This window comes from Nerophis ophidion, linkage group LG13, assembly GCF_033978795.1.
Source record: "Nerophis ophidion isolate RoL-2023_Sa linkage group LG13, RoL_Noph_v1.0, whole genome shotgun sequence".
Classification (NCBI taxonomy): domain Eukaryota; kingdom Metazoa; phylum Chordata; class Actinopteri; order Syngnathiformes; family Syngnathidae; genus Nerophis; species Nerophis ophidion.
The window spans coordinates 56788700-56801534 of record NC_084623.1 but is presented as its reverse complement, the minus strand read 5'-3'; the positions used below and the strand labels follow the sequence as shown (position 1 = coordinate 56801534).

The 12835-nt window shown below is 37.1% G+C and overlaps 1 protein-coding gene across 2 annotated transcripts in view; it reads right to left on the bottom strand.

Annotated features, from left to right (window-relative positions):
* Nucleotides 1-12835, bottom strand: part of cwf19l2 (CWF19 like cell cycle control factor 2) — a 72060-nt gene that overhangs the window by 41286 nt on the left and 17939 nt on the right. The window contains exons 7-10 of one of the 2 annotated variants that reach the window (XM_061919256.1): nucleotides 11422-11540; nucleotides 10941-11343; nucleotides 10641-10848; nucleotides 3942-4050 (exon numbers count right to left, since the gene is read on the bottom strand). In XM_061919256.1, coding sequence (XP_061775240.1) covers nucleotides 3942-4050; nucleotides 10641-10848; nucleotides 10941-11343; nucleotides 11422-11540 — 839 coding nt within the window. The remainder of the gene's footprint in view (nucleotides 1-3941; nucleotides 4051-10640; nucleotides 10849-10940; nucleotides 11344-11421; nucleotides 11541-12835) is intronic. The other variant, XM_061919257.1, reaches the window with a different exon arrangement.

Here is a 12835-nt window from a genome sequence, read left to right as displayed (position 1 = left end):
GCTGTCCAGCTTTGAACAAAGCAGGCTGATATCGAACTGATATCAAAAATGGATCGAGACACTCCTACTTTTTACTCACTTTTAGTCTGTGACACAACTATCCGCTTTCCTCTCTTCCACGGGGTCTGTCACAACTGTATGCACATGTGTCATGGCCAAATATACCAACTAAACCATGACATCACCTCGCACGTAAAACCCCACAGAGCCGTGGGAAAGAATGTAAACGCAATGAAAGAAGTGCGCTCCCTTTGAGTAAAGGCTGACACAGAGCAGGTGTTCTCCTGTATCCGTCCTATTTTTAGTTGTTTCCAACATTTTGTGACCATCTCAGACTAAAATGAGTTAGAAACACATAATGGATGAGAATTTCCAATTCCGGTAGGAATTGCGTGTGAATGTTTCATGTGCGCAAGCCGGCGAAAGGCGTGGGTGGAACTGAAATGCTTGAGTGTCCAGGGTGAGTGGAGCGTGTGGATGTTTGAACGCTTCTAATCGGTTGAGAAATGTGGGTTATGCAGTGGATTGTATAATGCCCGCGTATTGTCAAATGGGAGAAAATGACGGGAAATTCCTGGAAAATCGGGAATTTTGTTGTCCCAATTAGGAAGAATGTTGAAATGGTTGAAAATGGTTGGAAAATGTGGACTGTGAAGACTTTCCAGGAAGAGGTGATAGTAGGGCTTTGGAAAACCAGGAATTCCTGGATTTTTTTTTATTTAGATATGGTAGTTTGCTTGTCCAAGGTGAGATGAGTGTGTTTATGGTGGAATGGTTCTAATTGGTTGAGAAATGTGGGATGTGGAGAAGTTTGGATGTTGCTCATGTATTGTCAATGGGGAGAAAATTACCAGAAATACCTGGAAAATTGGGAATTTTGGGGAAGGGGCAATGTGTTGTGCGTTTGATATATGTGAAGAATGGTTGAAAGGCCTGCGATGGGGCGGCGACTTGTCCAGGATGTACACCGCCTTCTGCCCGATTGTAGCTGAGATAGGCACCAGCGCCCCCCGCGACCTCAAAGAGAATAAGCGGTGGAAAATGGATGGATGGATGGATGGATATTAATAAATAGATAATATGTTGGTCTATTTTCTTATGTGTGTGAATGTTTGTACATTCCCACAGTTATACAATAATAAATAGATGATATTTTGGTGTATATTATTATGTGTGAATGTTTGTACATTCCCACAGTTATACAATAATAAATAGATGATATTTTGGTGTATATTATTATGTGTGAATGTTTGTACATTCCCACAGTTATACAATAATAAATAGATGATATTTTGGTGTATATTATTATGTGTGAATGTTTGGACATTCCCACAGTTATATAATAACAATAATAAATAAATGATATTTTGGTGTATATTCTAATATGTGTGAATGTTTGGACATTTCCACGATTATATAATAATAAATATATGATATTTTGGTGTATATTCTTATATATGTGAATGTTTGGACATTCCCACAGTTATACAATAATAAATAGATGATATTTTGGTGTATATTATTATATGTGTGAATGTTTGTACATTCCCACAGTTATACAATAATAAATAGATGATATTTTGGTGTATATTATTATATGTGTGAATGTTTGGACATTCCCACAGTTATATAATAATAATAATAAATAGATGATATTTTGGTGTATATTCCAATATATGTGAATGTTTGGACATTTCCACGATTATATAATAATAAATATATGATATTTTGGTGTATATTCTTATATATGTGAATGTTTGGACTTTCCCATGGTTATATAATAATAATAATAATGAATAGATGATATTTTGGTGTATATTCTTATATGTGTGAATGTCTGGACATTCCTACAGTTATATAATAATAATAATAATAATAATAAATAGATTATATTTTGGTGTATATTCTTATATGTGTGAATGTTTGGACATTCCCAAAGTTATATAATAATCATAATAATAATAAATATATGATATTTTGGTGTATATTCAAATATGTGTGAATGTTTGGCCATTTCCACAGTTATATAATAATAATAATAAATAGTTACATTTTTGGTTATATTCCTATATGTGTGATTGTTTGAACATTCCCACAGTTATATTATAATATTAATAAATAGATGACTTTTTTAATTTAGCAACTTATGTGTGTGAATGTTTGGACATTCCCACAGTTATATTATAATAATAATAATAATAAATAGATTATATTTTGGTGTATATTCTTATATATGTCAATTTTTGGACATTCGCATGGTTATATAATAATAATAATTATAATAATATTAAATAGATTATATTTTGGTGTATATTCTTATATGTGTGAATATTGGACATTCCCACAGTTATATAATAATAATAATAATAAATAGATTATATTTTGGTGGATATTCTTATAGTGTGAATGTTTTGACATTCTCACAGTTAAATAAATAAATGGGTTGTACTTGTATAGCGCTTTTCTACCTTCAAGGTACTCAAAGCGCTTTGACATTACTTCCACATTTACCCATTCACACACACATTCACACACACTGATGGAGGGAGCTGCCATGCAAGGCGCCAACCAGCACCCATCAGGAGCAAGGGTGAAGTGTCTTGCTCAGGACACAACGGACGTGACGAGGTTGGTACTAGGTGGGATTTGAACCAGGGACCCTCGGGTTGCGCACGGCCACTCTCCCACTAAATAGATGATATTTTGGTGGATATTCTTATAGTGTGAATGTTTTGACATTCTCACTGTTATATAATAATAATAATAAATAGGTGATATTTTGGTGGATATTCTTATAGTGTGAATGTTTTGACATTCCCAGTTATATCATAGTAATAATAAATAGATTATATTTTGGTGGATATTCTTTTATGTGTGAATGTTTAGCCATTTCCAGGGTTATATAATAACAATAAATAGAAAAATGTTGATTATATTCCTATATGTGTGAATGTTTGGACATTCCCACAGTTACATAATAATAATAATAATAATTATTATAATAAATAGATTATATTTTGGTGTATAGTCTTATATATGTGAATTTTTGGACATTCGCATGGTTATATAATAATAATATTAAATAGTTTAAATTTTGGTGTATATTCTTATATGTGTGAATATTGGACATTCCCACAGTTATATAATAATAATAATAATAAATAGATTATATTTTGGTGGATATTCTTATAGTGTGAATGTTTTGACATTCTCACAGTTATATGATAATAATAATAAATAGGTGATATTTTGGTGGATATTCTTATAGTGTGAATGTTTTGACATTCCCACAGTTATATCATAGTAATAATAAATAGATGATATTTTGGTGTATATTCTTTTATGTGTGAATGTTTGGCCATTTCCACGGTTATATAATAATAATAATAAATAGTACAAATTTTGGTTATATTCCTATATGTGTGAATGTTTGGACATTCCCATAGTTATATAATAATATTAATAAATAAATGACTTTTTTAGTGTAGCAACTTATGTGTGTGAACATTTGGACATTCCCACAGTTATATAATAATAATAATAATAATAATAATAATAACAATAAATAGATGATATTTTGGTGTATATTCTTATATATGTGAATGCTTGGACATTCCCACAGTTATATCATAGTAATAATAAATAGATGATATTTTAGTTTATATTCTTATATGTGTGAATGTTTGGATATTCCCACAGTTATATCATAGTAATAATAAATAGATGATATTTTAGTTTATATTCTTATATGTGTGAATGTTTGGATATTCCCACAGTCATATAATAATAATAATACATACATGATATTTTGGAGTATATTCTTATATGAGTGAATGCTTGGACATTCCCACATTTAGTGTTGTACACCAGTAAAACTACAACCACACACGTGTATGTACATAAGACATGCAGTGTTACATATTGTAACGGGGCCAACTCACAGTGTTACCCATTATCTCCGCCTTCACCAGTTTGGCGCCCAGCTTGTTCATCTCATCCTCTGAGAGGATTGGAACCTCCACCTCCTCCTCTTCTTCGCTCTCGCTCTCACTAAAAGGCAGCCACACAAACACAACTTTCAGGCATCTTGGTATAAGTGTTAGCTGTCTAAACCTCTCATTGGTGTGTCCTGGTTGATTGGTGTCAGGGAAGCCTGGCTCTCATTGCTACGTGGAACGAGGCAATGAGAATGTGGACGCCTTCCACACAGCAGGGCTTCTGTGTGTGTGCCACTTTAGGCAAACTACATATATTGGACATCTGCAAACATGACTGTCTACTGGGCGATACAACGATATCAATATAGACACGTTATCGATACCAATAAAATAATGTGTTTGATGAAAAATTCGATATATATTCAGAAGAAAGCGTATGGACGCAAGGTTGGTTGCTTGAATAAAGGCACTTGTTTTCTGGTAACCAGGAAGTGATCACTGATCAGCCAATCAGGTGACAGTAGAGAAGAAAAAGTCAAAATGAAAAACTTTTTTTTTTTTTTTCCCCCAAAGGGACCATAGTCAGACCAATGTGGTCTGTAAATAATGCAAGGCAACACTAAATTGGCCCTAGTGTGTGAATGTGAGTGTGAATGTTGTCTGTCTATCTGTGTTGGCCCTGCGATGATGTGGCGAATTGTCCAGGGTGTACACCGCCTTCCGCCCGATTGTAGCTGAGATAGGCACCAGCGCCCCCCGCAACCCCGAAAGGGAATAAGCGGTAGAAAATGGACGGATGGATGGATGGAAGACCGCTCACCCTTTAGAGCAGTGGTCCCCAACCACCGGGCCGCGTTTAATAAATAAATAAAATAAAAAAAGTTTTGTTTTTAATTATTAAATCAACATAAAAACAGAATATATACATTATATATCAATATAGATCGGGGGTCGGCAACCCGCGGCTCTTTAGCGCCGCTCTAGTGGCTCTCTGGAGCTTTTTCAAAAATGTATGAAAAATGGAAAAAGATGAGGGGGGAAAAAAACATACATTTTGTTTTAATATGGTTTCTGTAGGAGGACAAACATGACACAAACATCCCTAATTGTTATAAAGCACACTGTTTGTATTAAACATGCTTCATTGACTCAAGTATTTGCCGAGCGTCGTTTTGTCCTACTAGTTTTGGCGGTCCTTGAACTCACCGTGGTTTGTTTACTAGTATAACGTTCTCCAATTTTCTAAGAGCGTTTTATGCCACTTCTTTTTCTGTCTCATTTCGTCCGACAAACTTTTAATATTGTGCGTGAATGCACAAAGGTGAGTTTTGTTGACGTTATTGACTTGTGTGGAGTGCTAATCAGACATATTTGGTCCCGGCATGACTGCAAGCTAATCGATGCTAAGATGCTATTTAGGCTAGCTATATTTACATATTGCATCATTTTCCCTTGGCCTCAGTCTGCACCCCCTCTCCAGGGCCCAGGCTAAGAGTAATTTTTTTATTTTATTTTAATCTTCTATTTTTTTCTCCCTTTCCCCCCCACCTTGTTTCCCCGTATCTCATCTTTTTTGTAAGGGGCGCTGGAAGCCGGCAGACCCGTCAGCGATCCTGTTCTGTCTCCCTGTAATGTTTGTCTGATCTTGAATGGGATTGTGCTGAAAATTTTAATTTTCCTGAAGGAACTCTCCTGACGGAATAAATAAAGTACTATCTAATCTATCTATCTAATCTAATTATGCCTCATTTGTAGCTATATTTGAGCTCATTTATTTTCCTTTAAGTCCTTTTAATTAAATTTATATCTCATGACACACTATCTGTATGTAATATGGCTTTTAATTTTTTGCAGCTCCACACAGATTTGTTTTTGTATTTTTGGTCCAATATGGCTCTTTCAACATTTTGGGTTGCCGACCAGTGATATAGATAAATACAGTCTGCAGGGATACAGTACGTAAGCACACATGATTGTATTTCTTTATGAAAAAAAAATAAAATAAAAAAATAAAAACCCCGGTCCGTGGGACAAATTTTCAAGCGTTGACCGGTCCGCAGCTACAAAAAGGTTGGGGACCACTGATTTAGAGCACAGCTGTAACTTCCTGCCACTCAACCTGCAGGAAATAGTTCTAATCAGGTTTCTCTATGTTTACATTTCCACACTTTTTACAATTTTCTTACACTTTATGAAGCATTTCTTACATATTCCTTCATTTTGAGAGCCTATTCTCAAGCATTTATTGTGATTTTATTATTTTGTTGACATTGAGTGTTTTCCAGGCTTGTGTTGGGATTTGTTTTCCTTTCTGCCTTGATAGCTGAGGGATTATAATCAGACAAAGTTTACTTTTTTTGTTGTTAAATGTCTATTTTTCTCCTGGTCCTTCGTTTCAATAGGTCATAAAAATATCAATAATTATCGATATCGACCCATATAACACTGAGATACAGTTTTCAAAGTTATTCATAAGGCACCTGAATCTAATCTAAGGATAACAACTAAATAGATGAGAATGATGGCTAAGAAAAAAAACCCCACCAAGATCTTAGACAAGGTTAGCCGCTGAAAGTTTTCTTTCATTAAAAGGACAATTAAAGCTTTTCCAGGAAAATTTAATAGGCTGAACAATTACTCATAATAGTTTCTTGGTTTTCAGCCGAACCAGTTTCCTGGAAATGTGATAGAGGTGCTTCCTGGAACTGTGGTAATATGTGCATGGATGGATGGACTTTCAATTTACGTTTTCACACTTTGCACAATTTTCTTACACTTTATGAAGCATTTCTTACAGTTTCTTTCATTTTGAGAGCTTGTTGTCAAGCGTTTATTGTGATTTTATTATTTTGTTGACATTGAGTGTTTTCCAGGCTTGTGTGGACATTTTCTTTCCTTTCTGCCTTGATAGCTGAGGGATTATAATCAGACAAAGTTTACTTTTTTTGTTGTTAAATGTCTATTTTTCTCCTGGTCCTTCGTTTCAATAGGTCATAAAAATATCAATAATTATCGATATCGACCCATATAACAGTAAGATACAGTTTTCAAAGTTATTCATAAGACACCTGAATCTAATCTAAGGATAACAACTAAATAGATGAGAATGATGGCTAAGAAAAAAAAACTCCATCAAGATCTTAGACAAGGTTAGCCGCTGAAAGTTTTCTTTCATTAAAAGGACAATTAAAGCTTTTCCAGGAAAATTTAATAAGCTGAACAATTACACGGAATAGTTTCTTGGTTTTCAGCAGAACCAGTTTCTTGGAAATGTGATAGAGGTGCTTCCTGGAACTGCGGTAATATGTGCATGGATGGATGGACTTTCAATTTACGTTTTCACACTTTGCACAATTTTCTTACACTTTATGAAGCATTTCTTACATTTTGAGAGCTTGTTGTCAAGCGTTTATTGTGATTTTATTATTTTGTTGACATTGGGTGTTTTCCAGGCTTGTGTTGACATTTCCTTTCCTTTATGCCTTGATAGCTGAGGGACTATAATTAGACAAAGTTTGTGAATTATATTTATACAGCGCTTTTCTCTAGTGATTCAAAGCGCTTTACATAGTGAAACCCAATCTCTTCCTTTTTTTTGTTAAATGTCTATTTCTCTCCTGGTCCTTCGTTTCAATAGGTCATGAAAATATCAATAATTATCAATATAGACCGATATAACAGTAAGATACAGTTTTCAAAGTTATTCATAAAGCACCTGAATCTAATCTAAGGATAAAAACTAAATAGATGAGAATCATCGCTAAAAAAACTCCCACCAAGATCTGAGACAAGGTTAGCCGCTGAAATTTTTCTTTCATTAAAAGGACAATTAAAGCGTTTCAAGGACAATTTAATATGCTGAACAATTACTCGTAATAGTTTCTTGGTTTTCAGCAGAACCAGTTTCCTGGAAATGTGATAGAGGTGCTTCCTGGAACTGTGGTAATATGTGCATGGATGGATGGACTTTCAATTTACGTTTTCACACTTTGCACAATTTTCTTACACTTTATGAAGCATTTCTTCCTGTTTCTTTCATTTTGAGAGCTTGTTGTCAAGCGTTTATTGTGATTTTATTATTTTGTTGACATTGAGTGTTTTCCAGGCTTGTGTGGACATTTCCTTTCCTTTATGCCTTGATAGCTGAGGGACTATAATCAGACAAAGTTTGTGAATTATATTTATATAGCACTTTTCTCTAGTGATTCAAAGCACTTTACATAGTGAAACCCAATCTCTTCCTTTTTTTTTGTTAAATGTCTATTTTTCTCCTGGTCCTTCGTTTCAATAGGTCATAAAAATATCAATAATTATCGATATCGACCGATATAACACTAAGATACAGTTTTCAAAGTTATTCATAAATCACCTGAATCTAATCTAAGGATAAAAACTAAATAGATGAGAATCATGGCTAAAAAAAACCCCACCAAGATCTGAGACAAGGTTAGCCGCTGAAATTTTTCTTTCATTAAAAGGACAATTAAATACGCTGAACAATTACTCGTAATAGTTTCTTGGTTTTCAGCAGAACCAGTTTCCTGGAAATGTGATAGAGGTGCTTCCTGGAACTGCGGTAATATGTGCATATACTTTCAATTTGAAGCTTTTTGTTTGTGTGTTTTGAAAGAGAACTCAGAGAGCTTTGCTTCAAGGAAAGTTGTCCTGATACTGCTTTGTCACATCCGATACAACAGCGATAATGGAGCCTGGACTATTGCCTGATATCGATGGTGACGATGAATCACGCATATTTGTATTATTTTGTAGTATGGAGAGTTAAGAAAGGTCTGATCAAGTGAAATTAGTCACACGGACAACAATGGTAGGGATGAAAAACACTAACCTCTTTATTATAATTAACTGTGTGGCATAGACACAAATGTTTTTTTTTGGCAACATCTAGTGGTAACAATAATTCAGAAAAGTCACGATGCAGTTTGTTAATGGATACATTCTAATACTGCCTTGGAGACTTGGTATGTGTAAGTAATATGTAACTATAATTATTAGATACTTGTTTATATTGAAAAATGTTCTGTTTTACACTGATGATTAATGCATAGCTTGTGTGCTATTGTGTGCTGAGCTGTTGTGTAGCTGCTAGCTCCAAGTAACCTGTAGCCTACCAAGCGATGGGTACGGTTCACATTAAAACCGAGACGATACCAATTCCCGGTACCTGGAAATTGACACCGGCACTAAACGGCATTAATTTTCTAGTACTTCTGTGTGTGTTACAAAATATTTAGGAATTGATAATAAAATGTATTTTTTATTATTAATTAAGTGTCAGGCATGAGTTTTTTGGGCGACATCTAGTGGTAACAATAATTCATAAAAGTCATGAATAATGCGGATACGTTTGTTACTGGATACTTTCTGCTTAGGAGACTTGGTATGTGTAAGTAATATGTAACTAAAATTCAATTCCCAGTACCTGGAAATTGACACCGGTGCTAAATGGTACCAATCTTTGGTACTTTGGTGTGTTAATTAATATATTTATGACAATAAAATGTATTTTTTTATTCTACCATTTTAAAAAAAATAGCTCATTATGATAGCTGTGCTGTACAGCTGTTATATCCAGTTTTATTATCACAGTTGAGACTCATTTGCACTTTTAAAAATTAAATGGCAGTACTGCACCGGCTTTCTATGGTATGTTGTCTAACCAGGAAGTTGAATGTGTTATGTTGCGCCCTACAAAGTGTTTACATTGCAGGTATTGTGCTTATTGCACACCAGCTGTTTGATTGTAACATTCATCGTAGTTGTAGGTTTCTTTACTAAATATGGAGGTGTCAAAGGTCACGATGCAGTGATTTGAATAATGCGGACACGTTTGTTACTGGATAATTTTTAATACTGCCTTGGAGACTTGGTATGTGAAAGTAATATGCAACTATAATTATTAGATAAATATTTATATGGACATATGTGCTGTTTTATAATGTAATATTGTTCAATGACTATTACGTATATAGCTTGTGTGCTTTTGTGTGGACGTAAAGTTTACCTTTTGTAAATGACTTTAGTAAAATAGATGAAATGGTGTGTTGGATTGGATTGGAGAGTTTAGATGTTCTCTGGCTTGTATATAACTTGATATTAGAGATTTTACATGCATAATATCAGATCGTTTTTAAGCCTCAATCTAATTGACAAAAAGTCAACCTGCTCAAACAGAAATTGTCAGAATAATTGTACATAAGTTATCACACAACTTGTTTGCTATGCGTTCATGTTGGCCTGTTTGAAGAAAAAAGCTGTCTTTGATCCTATCAAACAAAAGGCAGACAGATTGGAAACCTCCACTGTGTGCGATGGAATGCGCTGTAGAGGTGTCGGTTTCTCAGATCTTGGACAGCCACAGGAAGGACCTCATCATGACCCAAAATCTACAAGCAGAGAGGGGGCAAACCTGACACCGCTCCAAGCACCTTTTGGTTTGAACTGTTTATGATCCCTCCCCTTAGAAGCAGCTGCAGCTATGTAATCAGGGAATGCCCAAATAAAGGAGGAGGCGTGGAGACACTGTACGAGGTTGCAGGTCCACGCGCACTCTCCTCATGAGCTAAATTGAATCCTGTCTCTGTTTGATTCCTTGCTTTTTGTCTTGTTTAATAGATAGCTCTGTGTTTGAACCCGACAGAAATCTTCATTCAACACATTCCGTCTCTTTCAAAGATGACTAACCTTGATTTTCTCCCTTTGCCGTCACTCGGGGCGACCGATAGCTTTGCGGCGCCTCGGTCTTCCTCCTTTTCCAAAGAACGGGGGTCGCGGGCCGGACTGACGCTCGTCTTGCGGCGCGGGGAAATTGTGGTCCGTGGACCCGAGTCCTCGTCGTCAGAGGTGGGTTTTAAGAATCTCGTAGCTGACCGAGGTGTAGGAGCAGGCCGCCCTAGAGCAACAAAAACTGTTCAACTCGCGGCTGAGGAACGATACCAGACCAACCGCCAAAGCATACAGACAGAAGAGACGATATCAACCCACCTCTGACGTCGTCGTCTTCAGAGGGTTTTAGGAAGCGACCTTTGAGGGAGCCAAGCGTAGAAGAACGTTGACTCCAATTTTGTTGCGAGGGTGATGCAAGACTGGATCTCTCTCTATCCCGAGGTCTCTCTCTTTCTTCCTCCCGGTCCTGTCTTCCACCATCTCTCCCTCGCTGTCCTGGTTGATCTCTCGCTCCTTCTCCACCTTGTCTTCTCTGTGAATGTCTGTCCTCTCTTTCACTTCTTCTCCAGCCATCTCTCTCGCTGTCATCTCCTCTTCTCCTCCATCCCTCCCTGCGCTCCGACCAGCCGCCTCTGTCCTTCCTGTCGCCTTCTCCTCTCCTCCTGTGTCCGTACACCGCCTCTTCTGCCTCCGCCAGCCGCTGCTGAAACTCCTCCATTGACTGCCGAATGGAAACACCTTCAATGATCTGCGCCGGTTACCAGAAATCCAGCGGGTGGATGTTCCATGCAGACTTTACTCCGTATCTGTCGGCCACCACGTCCTCCAGGCTGCGCTGCTCTCTCTCTGCCTGCTCCTTCATCCTCTGGTAGTTCTTCCTCAGCCAACTCAGACCCCCGTCATTCACCACCGGACCATCTGGAATATATAAGAGTGATTTCAAATATATATCAGGGGTGTAATGGTACGTGTATTTGTACTGAACCCTTTCGGTACAGGGTTTCGGTTCGTTTCGGAGGCGTACTGAACGAGTTTCCACACGGACATATTAGGTAGCGCACCGCACGTTGTGAAAACAATGCAGAGTAAGGCACAACACACGGCAGGCTAGCAGTGACCGGGCTAGGACAACATGCAAAAGCCAGGGCTTGAATACCCTCCTGCCTCGTTAACATCTCTCGTTTGGGAACACTTTGGCTTCGCGGTGCGATACAACAATGGAGGACGGAGGTTTGCCGACATTGTTCAGCGTTCAGCAGCAGTAGTGTACACTTCTACCAACACGTCAAACATGCTAACCCCTTTGAAGCGGCACCAACTCCAAGTCAAGCTTGCTTTAAGGCAGAGAAAGAGGAGCGTGGTGCAAACACCGCATTCAAGCAGCCTCCACTCGGCCAGCCAGGGAGGGCTAAAGCAATGACAAATGTTTTTATAGCAGCACATTTAAGACCATCCATTCATCTATTTTATACCGCTTGTCCCGTTAGGGATCGCAGGGGGGTTGCTGTATTGCATTAAAACTAGATTTTGACCCACTTCTATGGTGGAAGAACAATAAGCCCATATATCGCCTTACTGCCAAGTTAGCCAAGCAACAACTTGAGGCAGTTTAATGTTGATTAAGGTGGATCCCGACTTAAACAAGTTGAAAAACTTATTCGGGTGTTACCATTTAGTGGTCAATTGTACGGAATATGTACTGTACTGTGCAATCTACTAATAAAAGTCTCCATCAATCAATCAATATATGTTGACCACATTAACCCTGGCAATGGAACCTGTGTGTATATGTATGTTATGCAATTGTTTACAAATTTGGTAAATAAACAACCCAAAAAATTTATATTTTGTTGTTTTCTTACTGTACCGAGAATGAACCGAACCGTGACTTCAAAACCGATGTAACGTACCGAACCAAAATTTTTGTTTACCGTTACACCCCTAATGACCGCTCCAATATTAGCGGAAAAAATGTCAGCTTGCATGTAAAATATGCAATACAAACAGCCGTGCAGCGTGTTTACTTGTGTGTGATATCATGTGTGATACAAGCAGTCCTGCAGCGTGTTTACTTGTGTGTGATATCATGTGCGATACAAGCGGTTCTGCAGTGTTTACTTGTGTGTGATATCATGTGCGATACAAGCAGTTTTGCAGAGTGTTTACTTGTGCGTGACATCATGTGCGATACAAGCGGTTCTGCAGAGTGTTTA